At 41.0% G+C, this 21,682-nt stretch overlaps 1 protein-coding gene across 2 annotated transcripts in view; it reads left to right on the top strand.

Moving 5' to 3' along the window:
* The window catches only part of MMS22L (MMS22 like, DNA repair protein), a 142,186-nt gene that overhangs the window by 48,651 nt on the left and 71,853 nt on the right, over nucleotides 1–21,682 (top strand). For both annotated transcript variants that reach the window (XM_005301141.4, XM_065588224.1), the window contains exons 12-14: nucleotides 1,622–1,741; nucleotides 2,175–2,401; nucleotides 7,405–7,914. In XM_005301141.4, coding sequence (XP_005301198.2) covers nucleotides 1,622–1,741; nucleotides 2,175–2,401; nucleotides 7,405–7,914 — 857 coding nt within the window. The remainder of the gene's footprint in view (nucleotides 1–1,621; nucleotides 1,742–2,174; nucleotides 2,402–7,404; nucleotides 7,915–21,682) is intronic.

Below are 21,682 nucleotides of genomic sequence, written 5' to 3'. Positions count from 1 at the left end.
TACCTTCATAGATCCAGTAATCACCAAGAAATCTGTTAGCTACAGTGAGGCATGGAGAGCTTGCCTAAACTTAAAATGCTTCAGCAGCACAGTTGCACCACCGTAGGGCTTTGGTGTAGGCACTACCGACGCCAATGGGAGGTATTCTCCTGTCGGCATAGGGAATCCACCTCCCTGAGAGGGGGTTGCTAGGTCAACAGAAGAATTTTTACATTGACCTAGCACTGTCTACACAGGGGCTTAGATTGGTTTAACTACACGGCTCAGAGGTGTGGATTTTTCACAACCCTGACCCACTTAAACTGACCTAATTTTCTAGTGTAGAGCAGGCCTTAACTACCACAGAATATGCTCCGAGGAGAAAGTTTGGGATATACGCCTTAACACACTTAAAACCGCCTTCTTCAAACAAGGACACTCCACCAGAAAAGTGGATTGTGTCATGGAGTGGGCTACCCAAATACCCTGAGAGAACCTACTTCATTACAGAAATAAAATCCCCTTCGACCGCACCTCCTTAGCGGTTACCCCCCCCACACACACACACACACTAGAACTCATACGGGAATATTCTCAAACTACAACCCATACTTGATGGGAACCCCACCCTGAAAGAAATCTTTCCTGAAGCCACTCTTCTGGCCTTCAAAGAACCACCCCAGCCTTTCCAAGCTCATCATCAGAAGCAAGCTCCCCACAGACCAACACTAGTCAATGTGACACCAGACCCTGCCAGAGCAACAGATGCAAAAACTGCAGACATATCTGCAGTGCTACAGTGATCAACACCCTCCACAGCACACCTTTCAAGATCCATGGATCCTATACATGCCTATCACAAAATGTTGGGTGCACCTCATCCAGTGCACTGAATGCCCCGTTAACAACTATGTGGGTGAAGACAGACACAATCACTATTATCTTGAATGAACTCTCATAGAAAAAATGAGAAAAGACAAAAATATATCACCTGTGAGTGAACACTTTTTTCACAAAACAACAATTCTACATCTGACCTCTCAGTTCTCATTCTCAAAGGAAATCTGCACAACACCTTCAAAAGAGAAGCCTGGGAGCTTAAATTCATAACTTTACTAGACACTAAAAATCTTGGACTGAATAGAGATGCTGGATTTATGGTTTATTACAACAATCTGTAAGCCACTATCATCATTCTGGCCCTCTCCCCCTCCAGCTCCCTTTTTTCTCTCTCCCTTCCTTTCCTCCTTGTGACTGGAGAGGTGTTAATGGGCCATTTCACCTTGAATGGCCCCTTGAACTATGTGTTAACTACTTATGCTAAACAATCTGTTCCACCTTGTTTTTAGCTGTAATACTCTGAGTACATTCCCAGACCTGAAGACAAGCTGTGTAAGCTCAAAAGCGTCTCTTTCACCAACAGAAGCTAGTCTAATAAAGGATATTACCTCACTCGCCTTGTCTCTCTGCCAATGCCTGTATTTGTCAGATATTTTCTAGCTCACTGCTCATAATAGTGGATACTTTTACTCAAAAGTATATAACTAGAAACAATATTTATACAAGAAGGTTGTCAGTAGTCTGGAAGTTATTTGTAATCTAAATGGGTTTTTTAATTAACATTTTTTTTTATTATTATAAGGCTGCTGTATTAGAGGAACAGATACGAATGCATCTTCAGTGCTGTTTGACTCTGTGTAGCTTCTGGGACTTGAATCTACCTACTGTCACCATACTCTGGGAGTATTACAGTAAGAATCTGGTTAGTAAATGCATATGTGAAAAACGAGAGTTACAAGTGTGCCCCCCCTCTATCTGAGAAATTACTTTATGCTCTGAACTACTTGAAATAGCAGTCACATTTGTGGAAAAAGTTCTAATCTGTTTTAGCTCAACGTGGGTTGAAATGTCCCATAAATTTGCTACCATGTAACAAAAAAATATTCTTGAACATTTCAATTTCTAGATATTGCACATGTCATGGGGGAAGTTTGGGGATGTGTTAACCTCCATTATCATTTGTGCTCAGGGCTAAGAAAAGTGAGATTTCCTAAAGAAGTTCTGAACGCAGTGACAGTGCGTTTTGTTCTGGGTGGCAGTAGTGATATGAAGATGACCTTTTGTTGTTTGTATGAAGGAATTTACATAGTTATTTAGCACTTAACATTCTTTTCTGCTTTTACTTTGTCTTCCAGAATAGTTCCTTCACCATTCCGTGGCTTGGTCTGAAGGGTCTAGCAAGTGTTAGTAAAACTCCTTTGTCTATGCTTGAATTGGTGAAAAACTGCTGTTCTGACCAGCAGAGCCCTGACCTGTATAAGTCCAGCAACAGTTACCTAATTTTTCTCTGTATTTTGGCACAAATGATGAAAGAAGCAATGGAGAGCAATGTAACCCATCCTTGGAAACAAATTAAAGGAAGGTATAGTAATCTTTTAACTTGGCAAAAACAACAAAGAGTCTGGTGGCACCTTAAAGACTAACAGATTTATTTGGGCATAAGCTTTCGTGAGTAAAAACCTCACTTCTTCGGATGCATAGAGTGAAAGCTACAGATGCAGGCATTATATACAGACACATGGAGAGCAGGGAGTTACTTCACAAGTGGCGAACCAGTGTTGACAAGGCCAATTCAATCAGGGTGGATGTAGTCCACTCCCAATAATAGATGAGGAGGTGTCAATTCCAGGAGAGGAAAAGCTGCTTCTGTAGTGAGCCAGCCACTCCCAATCCCTATTCAAGCCCAGATTAATGGTGTTGAATTTGCAAATGAATTTTAGTTCTGCTGTTTCTCTTTGAAGTCTGTTTCTGAAGTTTTTTTGTTCAATGACAGTGACTTTTAAATCTGTGATAGAATGACCAGGGAGATTGAAGTGTTCACTTACTGGCTTGTGTATGTTACCATTCCTGATGTCCGATTTGTGTCCATTTATTCTTTTGCGGAGGGACTGTCCGGTTTGGCCAATGTACATGGCAGAGGGGCATTGCTGGCACATGATGGCATATATGACATTAGTGGATGTGCAGGTGAATGAGCCCCTGATGGTGTGGCTGATGTGGTTGGGTCCTCTGATGCTGTTGCCAGAGTAGATATGGGGACAGAGTAGGCAACGAGGTTTGCTACAGGGATAGGTTCCTGGGTTGGTGTTTCTGTGGTGTGGTGTGTAGTTGCTGGTGAGTATTTGCTTCAGGTTGGGGGGTTGCCTGTAAGCAAGGACTGGCCTGCCTCCCAAGGTCTGTGAGAGTGAGGGATCATTTTCCAGGATAGGTTGTAGGTTGTGGATAATGCGCTGGAGAGGTTTTAGCTGGGGGCTGTATGTGATGGCCAGTGGTGTTCTGTTATTGTCCTTGTTGGGCCTGTCCTGTAGTAGGTGATTTCTGGGTACCCGTCTTGCTCTGTCAGTCTGTTTCCTCACTTCCCCAGGTGGGTATTGTAGTTTTACGAATGCTTGATAAAGATCTTGTAGGTGTTTGTCTCTGTCTGAGGGGTTGGAGCAAATTCGGTTGTATCTTAGGGCTTGGCTGTAGACAATGGATCGTATGATGTGTCTTGGATGGAAGCTGGAGGCATGTAGGTACGTATAGCGGTCAGTAGGTTTCCGGTATAGGGTGGTGTTTATGTGACCATCACTTATTTGTACTGTAGTGTCCAGGAAGTGGATCTCTTGTGTGGACTGGTCCAGGCTGAGGTTGATGGTGGGGTGGAAATTGTTGAAGTCCAGGTGGAATTCTTCAAGGGCCTCCTTTCCGTGGGTCCATATGATGAAGATGTCATCAATGTAGCGCAAGTAGAGGAGGGGCACTAGGGGACGAGAGCTGAGGAAGCGTTGTTCTAAGTCAGCCATAAAAATGTTGGCATACTGTGGGGCCATGCGGGTACCCATAGCAGTGCCACTGACTTGAAGGTATAAGTTGTCCCCAAATCTGAAGTGGTTGTGGGTGAGGACAAAGTCACAAAGCTCAGCCACCAGGCTTGCTGTGGCCTCATCAGGGATACTGTTCCTGACAGCTTGTAGTCCATCCTCATGTGGAATATTGGTATAAAGTGCTTCTACATCCATGGTGGCCAGGATGGTGTTTTCAGGAAGAACGTCAATGCACTGTAGTTTCCTCAGGAAGTCGGTGGTGTCTCGAAGATAGCTGGGAGTGCTGGTAGCATAGGGTCTGAGGAGAGTGTCCAAATAGCCAGATAATCCTGCTGTCAGAGTACCAATGCCTGAGATGATGGGGCGTCCAGGGTTTCCGGGTTTATGGATCTTGGGTAGCAGATAGAATACCCCTGGTCGGGGTTCTGGGGGTGTGTCCATGTAGATTTGTTCCTGTACTGTAGCTGGGAGTTTCTTGAGCAGATGGTGTAGTTTCTTTTGGTATTCCTCAGTAGGATCAGAGGATAGTGGCCTGTAGAATGTGGTCTTGGAGAGTTGCCTGGCAGCCTCCTGTTCATAATCTGACCTGTTCATTATGACTACAGCACCTCCTTTGTCAGCCCCTTTGATGATAATGTCAGAGTTGTTTCTGAGGCTGTGGTGCCATATACCAGTAGTTCCAATAATATCCTTTTCTTTCTTTCTATAGCCATTTCAACTTTTCCATTTTTAAGTTTTTCCTTTTTTGTGAGGTTTTAGTTTTGTTACTTTGTGAGTTTTGAAATATGGCAATAACCATAAAGGAATAATTAGGCTGTGTACAAAGACATATGAAAAATAGTTAACTGAAACATTAGTTTTTCTAATTTAATATAGGTGTGTGATGAACTTGTGTAATCAGGCGCGGACTCTCCCCTGCGGCGCCTCCTGCTGGTCGTCTCAGGAATTAGCTTGCCATCCTCCAGAGCACCCTCTGCAGGCCAGGTGTCCCGCCTGTCTTTGGCCCCCGTGTCCCTCCCAGACCCCGGTGCCCTTGACTTAGGTGCTGCCCCCCTGGCAGTACCCCACTCTTTCTCTCTGGGTCTCCCCACCCAGGGGAACCCCCACCCCTTCTCCCAATGTTGCCTCAGTCATGGCTACTGCCAGTCACCATCTAGCCCCCACACCCTGGGGCAGACTGCAGTCTATCAGCCAATCAGCACCGGCAACAAGGGGTTTGGACTGGCTGCCTTTACCCACCCTCAGGCTGCCCCTCTGCAACCCCAATACCTATATGGCCTAGGACCAGGCCCTGCAGCCTGGGGAGTTGCACTGGCCTAGGGCTTCCCCACCCTCAAGGCCTTTCCCCAGCCCTGCTTCACTCTAGGTCCCCAGGTGAGCTCCCTGCAGGCAGACTTGTCTCCCTCTCTCCTGTCAGAGGGAGACTCCTATGCGCTGGCTACCCTGGCCTTCTTATAAGGCTGAGTGGCTCAGTGTGGGGGCGTGGCCCCAGCTGCAGCCACTTCCCCAATCAGCTGGGGTTTTTGCTCCTTTTTACCCAGCCCCTTGCCCTCTGCAGGGCTTTTCCAACTCCTTCAGGGCTGGAGCGGGTAATCACCCCGCTACAACTTGCAATCTTGTATTTTAAGAAGAATAACAACTTCTGCTTCTGCTGATCAGTGAATGCGCTATAACTTTTCAAATGACTTGCATTTACAATGGTTTAACCTCTAAACAAGTAGATTTTCACTTCAGACCACAAATAAATTGATTAGTATTGTTATTGGATGTAGCAAACTATTAGATTAAGTTCTGGGTGTTTTTGCAATATCTTTATTAAGATTTTATTGGAATACAATACATTTATTACCAGAAAGGAAAGTGTATTGTGATAAACAAGGTAAAAGTTATACATATCACATTTCTGTGTTTCTCTTGTTATACTCAAAAAAGTTAAGGTTTTTAAAAAATGCTCACACGACCAAGTTTGCTGAATCAGTGTCTTGTTTTATTTAGCAATTTTAATTAATTTGCTTTATTGAAAAGAAACTATACTTAATATTTCTCTTATTTTAACTTGCTTTTTAATTCCTTAATTTAAGAGGGGGAATAATAATAGATAATCAATATCATGTGCAAGTCTGCTCAACCAGCATTCATCATTTCTACCTTGAATAAGTCAATTATACAAGTAACAAAATTTTAACAGCCTACAGCTATGATTTTGGGATGAACTCTGTTTTCGGCAGCTAACCAAGCATTAATTGGTGCATGAAAAACATAAATGCCTGTCAGTAGTAATTTACTACTAAACAACATTAATGGGATTGCTATAATTTTTGGTGGCTAGATTTTAAAACCTCAACACCATTTCTAACTACTATTTTTCCAGGTGAAAGGATAGGAGGAAATTAGTGTTTATGGAAGTTAACTATTATGCGTAGAACGGGTCGTAAATGGAGGGTGAAGAGTATACCATATTTTTTAACACCAAACAGTAAAAATTTGGACAAACCATGCTGAGTCCTTTGTTCCCTCATATCTTAAGAAAAACATTTAAAATATGGTAAAATTTCTTTAGAGTACAGTCTAACAGTCTCCACGTTAAAGGGCACCTACGTGAAAGCTTGGGATATGCAAAGTAGCAGCACTTCTTCTTGCTACACTTGACCACCAGTTATATGACCAATGCAGCTTAAAGCCCCCCATCACACTTTCCCACTAAATAGAAATTGCACTCTCAAGTGCCTCCACCCTCTGTCAGTGCCCTCTCAAACAGGAAGGGCGTTGCAGTTTACACAAATGAGTGTGTTTGGGCCATTCCAGATTTTTGGGGAAAGGGGGCGAGCATTCTGAAGAAAAAAGGTGGTCAATAGGGAATGCTGTGTCAACAGCCCCCGAACCTCCCTCCCACCTCTTTTATCACAAGGGGGATGAAGCTCAAAGGTCTTATCACAGCAGTGGCAGTATAGCATAGGAGAAGAGGTATTTTTTCATGTACGGTGTTCTCAAGCCATTGTGAGCTTTATAAGTCAAAACAGACTTCTTAAACTCCACCTGAAAACCAGTGAGCATCCATTGCGGAACCTGGAGCACTAGTAACACATGCTGCAACTGAGAGGCCCCACTTAATATTCAGGTTGCTGGTTCTGTACCAGCTTAAGTTGATGGTGATGTGTTCAGTTCTGAAAGGGGGAAAGGTATGAAGGAAACCATCTGAGCCAAAGCTTTGTTCCAGTAGTACTGGCTAATCTAATCTTTCTGCTAGAGGTGAGGCGCTTGCATCAACAGTAGTTGACATGGGGAGAAAGGTTAGGTTTCACCGTGGGTTGGAAATCCCTTGGCATGCACCCTGGATTGGGAAAAAGAAGGGAAGGAATTAGCTTGTTCCAGGTTAAAACAGGTTAAAATGATGGGGGAGAGAAGAGAAATTTAAAAATAGAGAAGAATTGCTTAAAGTAAGTGTGTGGAGCTAGAGTAAAGGTGTAAAATGGGACTAGTACAGCTCTTCAAGGAGATGGAAAGAAATATGCTTTAACATAATTTAAACTTTTTTGTATATATTTTTTTTATTTTGTAGAATTTATTCCAAGTTCCATCAGAAAAGAATGCGAGAGCTGACAGAGGTGGGGCTGCAGAACTTCTTTAATCTTTTCCTTGTGTTAGCGGCTGTTGCAGAGACAGAGGACATTGCAAGCCGGGTGTTGGATCTCCTGGATTTTCTTAGCCCAACCTCCACCAGCACGTCTCAGAGAGCTCTAATTTGGAGAGGCTACTTTGCCTTCCTTTTGATGTATATTGAGAAGAACATGGACATCAGCGTTCTAGCTGAGAAACTTTCACATGCTTTCTGTGAAAAGGCAAAGGAGTTTTTGGTCACCAAGAATGATCACACACACAAACAAAATCTCTGGACACCACTTTCCACTTACATTGATGGTGTTCAAGAAGTGTTTGAGACCAGCTGCTACTTGAACCTTTCCCAGGAAAAGTTGTTGAATGATGGATTTAGTATGCTGCTCCCGGCTTGTCGAGGAACTGAACTCAACATGGTCCTAAACTTCCTGCAGGTGGTTCTGTCCAGGCTCAGGTAAGTTATTCAGATAAATCATGAACACAGACTGGTATCTTGCTTTGTTTTTGTCACTAAATTGTAGTCATTGAACCAATAAGAGGTGAAGCCATTTTAGATTTGGTATTGGTGAGTAATGAGGACCTCATAGAAGAACTGGTTGTAGGGGACAACCTTGGTTCGAGTGATCGTAAGCTAATTCAGTTTAAACTAAATAGAAGGATAATCAAAAATAGATCTGCAACTAGGGTTCTTGATTTCTAAAGGACTAACTTAAAAAAATTAAGGGAATTAGTTAGGGAAGTAGACTGGGCCAAAGAACTCAAGGATCTGAATGTGGAGGATGCTTGGAATTTAAGTCAAAGCTGCAGAAACTATCTGAAGGTTGCATCCCAAGCCAGGGGAAAAATTCATAGGGAAGGGTTGCAGACCAACCTGGATGAGCAAGCATCTCAACCAGGTGATTAAGAGAAAGCAGAAGGTCTACAAGGAATGGAAGATGGGATTGATCAGCAAGGAAAACTACCTCTTGGAGGTGAGAAGGTGTAAAGATTAAGTGAGAACTGCCAAAAGTCAAGCAGAGTTGGACCTTGCAAAGGCAATTTCTATAGGGAAAGGTTCTATAGTCAGATAAACAAAAAGAAAACAAGGAAAGAAGAAGTGGGACCACTAACCTCTGAGGGTGGGGTAGAGTTTAAAGATAATCTAGGCATGGCCTAACACCTAAACAAATACTTTACCTCTATTTTTAATCAGTCTAATGAAGAGCTTAGAGGTAGTGGCAGGGTGGCTAATGGGAATGAGGATATGGAGGTAAAAATGACCACATCTGAGGTGAAAGTCAGACTCAAACAGCTTAATGGGACTAAATTGGGAGATCCAGATAATCTCCATCCAAGAATATTAAAGGAACTGGCACATGAAATTGCAAGCTTAATAGCAAGGATTTTTAATGAATCTGTAAATTCGGAGGTTGCACCCTATGACTGGAGAATTGCTAATATGGTTCCTATTTTTAAGGAAGGGGAAAAAAGGGATCCCGGAAACTACGGGCATGTTAGTTTGACCTCAACTGTATGCAAGGTCTTGGAATAAATTTTGAAAGAGAAAATAGTTAAGGACATAGAGGTGAGCAATAAGTGAGGCCTGGTCCACACTAACCCCCCACTTCGAACTAAGATACGCAACTTCAGCTACGTGAATAACGTAGCTGAAGTCGAAGTACCTTAGTTCGAACTTACCGCGGGTCCAGACGTGGCAGGCAGGCTCCCTCGTCGACTCCGCGTACTCCTCTCGAGGAGCAGGAGTACTGGTGTCGACGGCGAGCACTTCCAGGATCGATCCCAGAAGATCGATTGCTTACCGCCGGACCCGGAGGTAAGTATAGACCTACCCTGAGATAAAATACAACATGGTTTTACAACAGGTAGATCATGCCAGACCAGCTTGATCTCCTTCTTTGAGAAGACAACTGTTTTTTTGTTGTTGTTTTTTTTTTTTTTGAGAACTAATCTACTTGGATTTCAGTAAGGCATTTGATATGGTTCGACGTGGGAAATTATTAGTTACATTGGAGAAGATGGGAATTACTATGAGAATTGAAAGGTAGATAAGGAACTGGTTAAAGGGGAGACCACAACGGGTCATACTGAGAGGTGAACTGTCAGGCTGGAGGGAGGTTACTAATGGAGTTCCTCAGGGATCGATCTTGGGATCGATCTTATTTAACATTTTTATTACCAACATTGGCACAAAAAGTTGAGTATGCTAATAAAATTTGTGGATGACACAAAGTTTGGTCATATTGCCAATACAGAGGAGGACTAGAATATCATACAAGATGATCTGGATGATCTTGTAAACTGGCGTAATAGGAAAGATATGAAATTTAATATTGCAAAATGCAAGGTCATGCATTTAGGGCCTAACAACAAGATTTTTTTCTATAAGCTGGGAACATACGAGTTGGAAGTGACAAAGGAAGAGAAAGACCTGGGTGTATTTGTTGATAACAGGATGACTATGAGCCACTAATGTGATGCGGCTGTGAAAAAGGCTAATGCAGTCCTAGGATGCATCAGGAGAGGTATTTCCAGTAGAGACAGGGAAGTATTAGTACCATTATACAAGGCACTGGTGAGACCTCATCTGGAATACTTTGTGCAATTCTGGTCTCCCATGTTTAAGAAAGATGAATTTAAACCGTTACAGGTGCTGAGAAGGGCTACTAGGATCATCCAAGGAATGGAAAACCTACTTTATGAGAGGAGATTCAAAGAGCTTGGCTTGTTTAGCATAACCTGCAGTTATCCCTAATAATCCATCCCTCTTGGGAGCACTGGGAGCTTTCCAAAGCCATCAAACAGCAAAATAGACCAACTGAAAACCAGAATCTCCTCAGCTGAGGGGAACAATCCTGACCTGGCAGAGGGGAGGTGAAAAATGTGACCAAAGATGATTACTCTCTATAAATACATTAGAGGGATAAATACCAGGGAGGGAGAGGAATTATTTAAGGTAAGCACCAATGTCAACACAAGAACAAATGGATATAAATGGGCCATCAACAAATTTAGGCTTGAAATTCAGATGATGGTTTCTAACTATCAGAGGAGTGAAATTGTGGAACAGCCTTCCAAAGGGAGCAGTGGGAGCACAAAACCTAACTGGTTTCAAGACTGAGCTAGATAAGTTTATGGAGGGGATGGTACAATGAGTCTGCCTACAATGGCATTTGGCTGATCTGCAACTGCTAACAGCAAATATCTCCAATGGCTGGTGATGGGACACTAGTTGGGGAGGGCTCCTGACTTAATACAGAAAATTCTTTCCCACGTGTTTGGCTGGTGGGTCTTGCCCACATGCTCAGGGTCTAACTGATCACCATATTTGGGGTTGGGAAGGAATTTTCCCCCCGGGTCAGATCGGCAGATTTGCCTTTCTCTACAGCATGGGGCACGGGTCACTTGACGGTTTCAATTAGCGTTAATGGTGGATTCTCTACAACTTGAAGGTTTTAAATCATGATCTGAGGACTTCAGTAACTCAGCCAGAGGTTAGGGGTCTATTACAAGACTGGGTGGGTGAGGTTCTGTGGCCTGCAATGTGCAGGAGGTCATACTAGATGATTGTGGTGGTCCCTGCTGGCCTTAAAGTCTGTGAGTCTATAATGTATTCACTTCTCTGTCAAACAGAACAAAACTGAAGAGGTGACTCTGCAGGATTGTGAATTACATTTTAAATTCTGAATTTCAATCCACAAATCTCTCTGTTCAGAAAATCTTTCTCTGCTGTTTCAGTCCTGAGGTGTGAGATCCCAGATATCTCTCTTTGCTATGAATTGATGCCACTGTAGGCCAAATTATTTATTTTCCATTTTCTTGGACAGCATTGTGAGCAAAACTGAAGTTCTCTGGGTTTTGGCCTCTTTTAAAATTATAATCAGTATTCAATTAGTAACATTTAATTATATATTGCACACTCTGCTCTAATTTTCCGGTCATATTTTTTCACCTACGCATTCATGCAACAGTGCACCAGGTAAGTACCTAGTTAGAAATAAAACACAGAAAATGGAGGCAAGAAGTGTCTGATGGAAAGAAGGAAATCCTATTTTATCACTAAATAATCAATTTTGCTTTGATTTATTGGTGTAGTTTCCAACATCCAAATTGCCCTTCCTGCAATAAACATTTATGTCTACTAATTCACTTTGGAGGTAGTCCTGCAGTTTAAAGCCAAAACTGCTTTAGGAGGGCTGAAAAAACATTTCCCCCATAATTCCAGTGCAAGCCATAATAAGACAGTTATTGATCTGCCACTACATGAGACCTTTGAGGTTGAGATTTGTGGAGGAGGGGCAGTGAGAAATGCACATTATGAATAGTGAGAAAAAATTGACCTGCTTGTAAGATCTCTGTTTAGCTGGGGTACTTTGTTACTGTCTAGATAGTTTGCCTGCAGCTGTCAATAGCTTATAAATCCAAAGTCAACTGCTTTTCAGGCAGCCTTTGAAAAAAGATAAAGTGCAGCTGATTTATTAGAAAGGTTTTCTCATTTCTGTTCAACTGAGTTTATATATTGGAATACATTAGAGACTTCAACAATATTGTGTATATTAACCAAAAGAGAAAACTACCCTCTGTGAGGAAGGTGAACCTCTTACTCCCACTGTGCCTTGGCCAAGCTGGCAATGGGAGAAAATCCTTCCCAGTCCCTGAGAAAGGAGTGGCCAGTGCAGTGCCCCCAGCGGATCCTGACCAAACCTGGTCTTTCACCAGGCCATTTCCAAGGCTGGGAGGGTGGGTGCTGCTCCACTTGGTCTGGATATGAGAGAGAGCTTTTCTCTCATGGCTTACCCCCCTACCTACTCTCCCCACCCTTCTAGTCAGGTCACCTGGGGAGATGCGTCCTCTACCTCTTAAAGAGGTATACCCCTTCCCCTGGCAAGCCAGACAACTGCCTCCATGCTTAAGGTGTGGAACAGTCCTTCTTCAGGCAATCTCATGGAAATCATTGGAGTACTTGAGGAATAAGGTACTTCTCAACATAAGAAAGGATATCAGTGTCTTGCCCCCAGTCCTCCTGTGCTTCAGTTTCTCCATATGTAAAATGGGGTTGATGGTACCTACTTAGCTACTTTAATGTTTGTAAATCATTTTGATATCCTCAGGTGGAAGGTGCAAGAGAAATGTAAAATATTGATGGAGCTTCTCTCCTATGCTAATAGGTGCCCTAAAAATAAATAAAGTAGATTAACACCCTTCCATTCATGGAAGGAAAATAACATTAAAAACTAAATGGTAATTACTTAGCCCAGTCTGAATACTATACCACTATATTTCTTTGCATCTCTGTGTGCCAAGCAGAGGTTAACCAGATTGATGATGCTCATTCTTGGCTGCATCTCTGACTTTGAAAAGAATGAAATGACTCACTGTAGCAATCGCTCCTGTTTTAAAATCCAGGTGGGAATAAGATAGCAGACCTTGCATAAATGTAATTTTTCTGTACACTGTACTGTGTAATAGTTTTATAACTGTATGACAGAGAATTTACAGGTAGGGAGGAAGTGAGATCACTGATTAAAGAGAGAAGCGGCTCCCTCTAGGCTGTTAGGAAATAATAACTTCATATGCCACTTTCTGCTAACCCAAGATGATGGCTCACAGGAGCATTCTTTATTGCTGATTAAGTAGCATTATGAAAATAGTGACTTGGTTATGTTAAGCAAATGTCTCACTATTTAAAGCTTAGAATGTCAAATAGTTTTAGCAATCCCCTTTAACTTATCTCATTGCATTTCTGGAATCACATTTCTGGTTTCCCAATTACTTTTATTTGAGGTTATTGTAAAACTGGCAATCGTTCATTTGCAGAGTGGGATGTAGCCAAAAGTTGTGCTTTAATTATAGCCATTCATGCTGCTGTGGTTAAGGGTCTGTCAGCATTTCCATTATAAACCTTTATTTTCAAGGGTTTGTATCATAGCTATGAAAATTTGCTCTAGGCTAAAACTTGTATACAAGGTCCTGTAAGAGTGCTCATTTTCTTTTTTTCTTAAATAGGAGTTGGAAAGCAGATACTCCTTTTTTTTCACTACTGCCTCTAATCTTTTTTTATTTTTTTTTATTTTTATTTTTAATTGAAGCTTTTTAGGCTTTTCCATATTGTGCTGTCCACTAGAAAAGTAATAGGAACACTAGAGTTTCCTGTCTATGTGTGGAAGATAGTATTAAAGTGGCAGGCTCTTCCACATAATTCAATATTTTCTTCTATCTTTTTTTAGGTTTAAGAATAGTAAATATTATGAGTAGTGTGTGTGTGGAGGGGGAATGGCTATGTTTTTGTTAGTAATTAATTTTTGATCAGTGGTGATTAGGATGCCCAAGCAGAATACTTGTTAGTACAGCACTTAGCACAAAGGGGTCCTGGTCCATGAGTGCATCTCACAGAACAAGAACTTGGTACTGATTGTGGGATGGGATTGTGAGGCTGTAATTAATATAGGTTAAAAAAAAAAGTAGAGTACGTTAAATTAAAAATGTGCTGATGAAGTCGTCCTGTATTTATTTGGGGTATTCCATACCTAACACAAGCTTTAGAGAGACACGGTTGGTGAGGTAATATCTTCTATTGGACCAGCTTCTGTTGGTGAAAGAGACATGCTTTTGAGATTCACAGAGCTCTTCTTCAGGTCACAAACCTTTTTCCCTTTTTTTTCCACAACACTGTCAACATGTTTAAACCCCGCCAAAATATCCTTTTTCCTAAAAAAAAAAAAAAAAGTAAATCCCATGCAACATGCATATTTATATTCATAATGGTGCCCACCAGCTCAACACATCCAAGTGCCCTGCATCATTAAAAAAAAAAAAAAATTAACGAGGAAATAGTCTGTAAAACAGGATCTGACAGAATTCCATTCCCTGCTGTTAAAATAAAGAACAGGGTGAGTTAGAGGCCTAAAACTTACTGAACTTGTGCTCTGGTGTCCACGCACAAGGAACGCATTCTGGTGGCAGAAGCCCTCCACTGACATATGTAGTAGAAGAATTTTAAATATTTTAAAATTTCTTTATTTGATAAAATTTCATCTCCTTGGTCAAAATGCATCACTTTAGGGTGAGCATTGTATTCTCATTATCTCATCTTTGTGTTTTACTTTGTGCCTCATGTAACAACTGAGATGTGTGTTTATGATACAACAGTGCTTGTCCTATCGTAATACAAATGCTGAATTCTAATACTCTTTGCTTAGAATAAGAGACTGTTGCTACTGATTCCCAAGGTAGATTTGATAATAATCACTAACCAAATAAAATAATATGTAATCCACATGATTCTTTATAATTTTACATGATTTGAAAATGTGTATGCCAATTTCTAGTGCTCTGGTAGGGTGGCAGGAATCAGAAATGTTACAGAAAATCTCAGTGCACAAATTTCATAGGCTACTTTAGTATGGCACTGTAACCTCTTGCACATATATGTACAGTTGTCCCGTTTCCACAACTATTTGGTGTCACTGGTAGATGCCTTGTCAATATCCTAGATACCGTATAACCTGTGTAAACTTGAATCACGATTTCCACTAATCTCTCACAGGACGGGTTTTCGTTTGCCTGGCTTTGGACTGGAGGGCAGCCAATATTCCCATTGGCAACACCACTTCCCAGGCTAGTGCCACCTGTTTTTCAGGCAGCACTGGGCCCTTATAGGATGGATTGAGACTTTCACCACCACAGCCATACCCTGCCCAGCAGACTTTTGTCTGTTGTGGGACTGGTGACCTGGTTTATACCATAAAAAGTTAGCTTAAACTGGGATGAATCTTGGCTTGTATATTATTAAGGAGACGGTAAAAATAGAATGCTGTCATCATGGCAACTTGACGATGCACAAAATTAGAAACTTCGGCTCCCATTTTACCTCACACCATATACTGATCCCATTGTCACCATCCTCCTTTGTTCTGTCCATTCTTTTTTTGTCTCTGTTCGTGTGTGTGTATGTATGTATGTATGTATATTCTCTCCCCCACCCTCCTACTCTCCCCTGCTTCTCTTCCTAATAGCTCTGATACTCCTCACCTTTCCCACACTCATTAGAAGGCTGCATTATGCTGAGAGTGCCCGCTGCCAGACAAAGCAGTACTAAAATATGGAACCAGAGAAGTGCAGGGTGGAGGAACTGCTGCCTGAGTCTGCAGCCCTGTACAGATGAAATGCTTATGCAGCCACCTTCATTGTGTGCCACAACAGGAGCAGGAAGGGGAGGTGGGTGGCTTTCAAGGAGTCATGTGCTGTTTTGCTAACCATGAGTCATCACTTTTGCTCCCTTTGAGTTTGTGTGTGGGTTGATCTGGGTCCTGTGGCTTAACCTACCCACATTGAACTCTCTGCCTGAGTCCCCCTGTGCTAGTAGGAAAAACTCTGAGGTAGAGGATAACAAAACAAACTAGTGTGATCCAACAGAATATGGAAAAATGGTGGAGAGATTTACACTGTAACGTACTATTTTGTTTTTGGGATATCAATATTTTTTGGAGGTTTAAGCCAAATTCTGACTATTTAAAAAAAAAAAAAAAGGTGTATGGGGAAAAAAAACAGTGCATACAGATCAAGTAATTCATAGAATATCAAGATTGGAAGGGACCTCAGGAGGTCATCTAGTCCAATCCCCTGCTCAAAGCCAGACCAATCCCCAGACAGATTTTTGCCCCAGAGCCCTAAGGGGCTCCCTCAAGGATTGAGCTCATAACCCTGAGTTTAGCAGGCCAATGCTCAAACCACTGAGCTATCCCTCCCCCACATTGTGTGCACACATTTCTGCATGCATACAAAAAAGCAGGTCTCGGGTATGAGCCTTTGTTACTCCCTTCAGAATGTAAGCCCTAAAAGTTATTTGAACTTGAGAGAAAGGGCTAACCTTGTGACTAAAGCACAGGATTGGAATGCAGGAGATGTGGGGTCAGAGTCCAGCTCTGCCAAACATCCTCTGTGACCTTGAAGAAATCATTTTAATATCTCTCTGTGCCTCCGTTACCTATGTGGAAAATGGAAATAGCAATCCTTCCTTGGTCTGTCATGCTTTTTAGAGTGTAAACTCTTCGGGGCAAAGGCCGCCCTTTACTGTGTGTTTGTATAGTGCATGTAGCACAACAGGCCCACGATATCAGATGTGCTACTGCAATACATAACAATAACCAACTGGTGTATGACTGCAGGTGTGTAGTTTGTAGTCACAAATGATGGTGAAGCCACACAGCAGAACTGAGGGTATGAAAGGTAATGTTCTCATTCTTTTATTAACTTTTGCCAGTGGCTAAAAAAAAATCCTAGTGTTTCTGCAGTTAACTGATTGTAGTCATTCAAATCTCAGTTATTTTTATTAACTGACAAGAAGGAAAATCCTCAGAGCACTGGGATTGAACAAGTTTATATTTTGGAAATCAGAGCATGTCTAAAAGGTGTGTTGTTTCTAAATTGTTTCTAATAAATGTTTAGCAGATTGCTCTGGAAACACTGGGTGTAGGTAAGTTATCCATAGCTAATTTCAATGTCAGTATGCTACTTCAAGGCGTGGCTCTGGTTATTAAAAATGAATTTCATTTCTCACTCTTTTTGCTTTGCCTGGGCTTGAAGTCGTTTCAGGTGTTTTATGTGTGAGTTGTTATGAGTGAAACATTTTGACTCCAAAATAAAATTGCATACTTAGATCTGCCCTCTTGTGTTGTGCTCTTCAAAGATAACTCTGGCGCAAGCTGAAGTTTTGATTGAATGTCTTTAGCTCTCAGAATAATTATACAAATGAATGAAATAAGGTACAGAATATAATATTGCTTAAGAGTGTGGAAGCAGAGAGAGGGGATGCATTGCATCCCCTTCCTGTCAGTTCTTTCTCTGCTTCCACAACAGATTCATATAGTGCATTGCAGCTATATACCCACTGTTTGGTATATGGAAAATCCTTGTTTTTAACTCTTGTTTTATCTAGCTTTGCTTTAGGATCTCATAAGTATTTATTTCCGATATTTAGCATCCATCTTCTGAATGAGTAGATGAAGATCATGAGAGAGCTACTGCTTAAAATCAAGTTCATATTAGCTAGCTTTTAGTGCAGTAATGGAAGAGCATCTTCCTTGGAATTAGTTTTAAAATAAACTGAAAAGATTGCTGGGGTCAGAGAATCTGTTAGAGTTGCTTTTCCCAGCTGCTGATTGTTGATAGCCAAGTAATGCCAACGATGGTAAATATTTGAAGTGAAGGAAAATCAGATGTATTGTCTAACATTAATTATGAAAATATGCTTCTCTTTACCAAGTGCTACAAATTCAAAAAGCCTTCATCCTTCATCCGATCCATTCACTTTCTCTAGTAAAAACTAATTCACAGAAACTTGTGTGTAGCCTACATGTCAGCAATACAAGACTTACGGTAGTGAAAGAATAAAATCCAGCAAATACATTTTCTTAAAAAAAAAAAACAAGCAAAAAAAAAACCCATGCAAAATCATTTTCAGGTGCCCTGAGCATCTGCTGCTTAGGACCCAATAGTTGTTTAGAAAAGTATGTACTCCTTGGAGAACATCAATGCAGATTTATTTTCTGGTTGAAGCGTTTCACTTTTGAACCTGTATTTTCCGCAAATGAACTTTTCTTTGTCTTCTCCCTTTTTCATTCTTTGCAGGTAGTATGGAAAAAAGCTTTTTTTTTTTTTTAAAGATTATTTTTTGTTGGGGTTGTTAAACAAAGAACTATTTTTGCTAATAAAAATATTAAATGCAAGTAGCATTTAAATCTCTTAATTTTGATTGTTTCTTCTTTACCTTACAAGATATATATTTCTTCTCTCTTTAGGATATCTCTTGTCAGATTTAAGGCTTATTTAAAATGAAAAGAAAGCTGAAGCAATTTTCTTTATTCCATTTCAGTCTCCTAAGGCCTATTTCCCCCTGGTGAGCTCATAGCAACAGGGGGGTTTAAGGGAATTCAGCTTTCTGCAAATTAATGTCTCACATCATGAAAATTCAGGACTTTTTTTTTTTTTTATATCTTGAAAAGTAATACAGTGAGTGCGAGTATTATTTCTTGCCAGCGGGTGGAAGATGAATGATTTTGTCACAGTTTTACTGCTTGATGAGCAGTGTCCTGAGGGTCAGGCTTAAGTCTGTGTCACTATGCTGCTCATTACTCTTGAGCTAAATAAGGGCTGATTGGATCTAAATTGCCTAGCACATGGGCCACAGATGAGCTCAGTGAGTAGGGGATGACCTGCTATTCAGGCTGGGAGTAACCCTGGTGTGCAAATGCTGCATTAGAACACCGTGGGAGAATGAGAGGCTACCGACCGCTGCCAGCAAAAGAAATCGAAATGTAAAAACTCTTTGATGCTGCAGTGTTAGAATTTGAAATGTAGGAAGTGACAGGTTGATGGTACTTATCAGCTTTGACTGGATTAGAGAACAGTGTCATCTTGCTTATATAATGACAGAAGAATGAAGCTAGCTCCTAACTACTCTGCAGTGCTGAGCCACTGCTGCCAGAATCAATGCTGCCTTCTACTGGTAGTTTTGATAGAGGGTTAGAAGAAAAGTTGAAAAGCCGTGAAGATATTCCTAAACTTTTTAACATCCCAAAATAGTAAGGGGGTATGTATACTCATGTGTAGATGTGTGTATTCATGTATGTAACAAAGATTTGATAGATAAAATAGTGAACACTTATTTTTGGACAGCAGCTCTCAAGTTCTGTAACTTGAGAATACGCACATCTATAGCACTGAGCTTTACCCTTCACTTGCTATAAAATACTTCCCTCATATTCTTTTCTGCACCACTCCCCTCCCCCCCCCCCCAATCTCTTTGGAAGGATGTCATCTCTGGAGAGAAATACTAATTTGCATCTGCATGTTTAAAGAAAACTTGACCTTTTAAAAGAGTAGAAAAAGCTGCACAAATACAAAAGAGCAAATGAACTTGCTTGTCTGTTAATGGAGGAAAAGTGACTAGCAGGCAAACAACCCACAAAGAGAGCTGAGTGAAACAAGGGTTTTAACTTCACACAATTGTGAATGATTGTCAATGGTTCAATAAGGATTTTTTTTTCTCGCATTGTTTTTTGGAGATTAGTAGAGGAGGATGCAAACTTGTCTTTCCACTTCCTTCATTTTCTGCCAATCTGTACCAGCATCAGTTACTTAAAACCCTGTACTACTGGCATTGACCTCCCTCACCTCTAACTCCTATGACAAAAGCTGCCTTACTCAGAAAAGTAATTTGGTTGGATCATGAATCCTGTGGACTAGATGATGTGAAGCAGAAATATGAATTAAATCTCTCTCTTCATATATGTACTGCTTATATGTATGCTACCTGTGGATATACCTTCTGGCTTTCCTCCCTTGGGATGCTGCTGCTTGCACTGAAATATCCTCTGAAGAGTTCTGGGACATTAAGCAGCTTGCAGCATTAGTCTATTAATTGCTGTTCACCTTAAATAATAATAATCAGAAAAACAAAAAATAGTGCCAGAAGCCTAGCATGCATGAGCAAACCTACAACAAACCAGTGTGAGTCCATGTGTTTGAGAGGGAAAATTGTGATAAGGAACCATTTAACTTGAAGCTTCTGAGCTACGTGAAAACTAGGGCTATCAAGCGATTAAAAAAATTAATCGCGCTGTTAAACAACAATAGAATACCATTAATTTTAAATATTTGTGGATGTTTAAATTACTATATTTGAAAATGTAGTAAATTATAACACAATACAAAGTGTACAGTGCTCACTTTATATTTACTTTTTATTACAAATATTTGCGCTGTAAAAAACAATTATTTTTCAATTCATCTCATACAAGTACTGTACTGCAATCTCTATCATGAAAGTTGAACTTACACATGTAGAATTATCTGTAAAAAAACAAAAAACCTGCATTCAAAAATAAAACCGTGTAAAACTTTAGAGCCTACGAGTCCACTCAGTCCTACTTCTTGGTTACAATTTGCAGAAGATAATGCTGCCTGCTTCTTGTTTACAATGTCACCTGAAAGTGAGAGCAGACATTCACATGACACTGTTGTAGCTGGCGTTGCAAGATATTTATGTGCCAGATGTGCTAAAGATTCATATGTCCCTTTATGCTTCAACCACCATTTCATAACTATAAAGGGAAGGGTAACAGCTGTCCTGTGTACAGAACTATAAAATCCCTCCTGGCCAGAGACTCCAAAATCCTTTTCCCTGTAAAGGGTTATAAGAAGCTCAGGTAACCTGGCTGGCATCTGACCCAAAGAACCAATAAGGGGACAAAATACTTTCAAATCTTGGGGGGGGGGGGAAGGCTTTTGTTTGTGCTCCTTGTTTGGGAGTCGTTCGCTCTTGGGACTGAGAGGGACCAGCCATCAATCCAGGTTCTCCCCATCTTTCTAAACAAGTCTCTCATATTTCAAACTTGTAAGTAAAAAGCCAGGCAAGGCGTCTTAGTTTTACTTTGTTTTCTCAACTTGTACCTTTTACTAGAGTGTTTATCTTTGTTTGCTATACTTTGAACCTGAGGCTAGAGGGAGGTCCTCTGAGGTCTTTAAGTTTGATTACCCTGTAAAGTTATTTTCCATACTAATTTTACAGAGATAATTTTTACCTTTTTCTTTAATTAAAAGCCTTCTTTTTAAGAACCTGATTGATTTTTTCCTTGTTTTTAGATCCAAGGGGGTTGGATCTGTATTCACCAGGAGTTGGTGAAAGGAAGGAGGGGGAATGGTTAATTTCTCCTTGTTTTAGATCCAAGGGGGTTGGATCTGTATTCACCAGGAGTTGGTGGGAGAAAGAAGGGGGCATGGTTAATTTCTCCTTGTTTTAAGATCCAAGGGGTTTGGATCTGTATTCACCAGGGAATTGGTGAAGGTCTCTCAAGGCTACCCAGGGAAGGGAATTAGCTTTGGGATGGTGGCAGTGGACCAGACCTAAGCTGGTAGTTAAGCTTAGAAGTTTTCATGCAGGCCCCCACATTTGTACCCTAAAGTTCAAAGTGGGGAAGCAGCCTTGACACACCATTCCAGAGGACTTGCATCCATGCTGATGATGGGTTCTGCTCGATAACGAGCGGACTGATGCATGTTCATTTTTATCATCTGACTCAGATGCCAACAGCAGAAGGTTGATTTTCCTTTTTGGTGGTTTGGGTTCTGTAGTTTCTGCATCAGAGTGTTGCTCTTTTAAGACTTTTAAAAGCATGCTCCACACCTCGTCCCTCTCAAATTTTGAACGGTACTCCAGATTCTTA

Source organism: Chrysemys picta, chromosome 3 (assembly GCF_011386835.1).
Source record: "Chrysemys picta bellii isolate R12L10 chromosome 3, ASM1138683v2, whole genome shotgun sequence".
Lineage (NCBI taxonomy): Eukaryota > Metazoa > Chordata > Testudines > Emydidae > Chrysemys > Chrysemys picta.
This window is presented reverse-complemented; position numbering and strand designations above follow the sequence as displayed.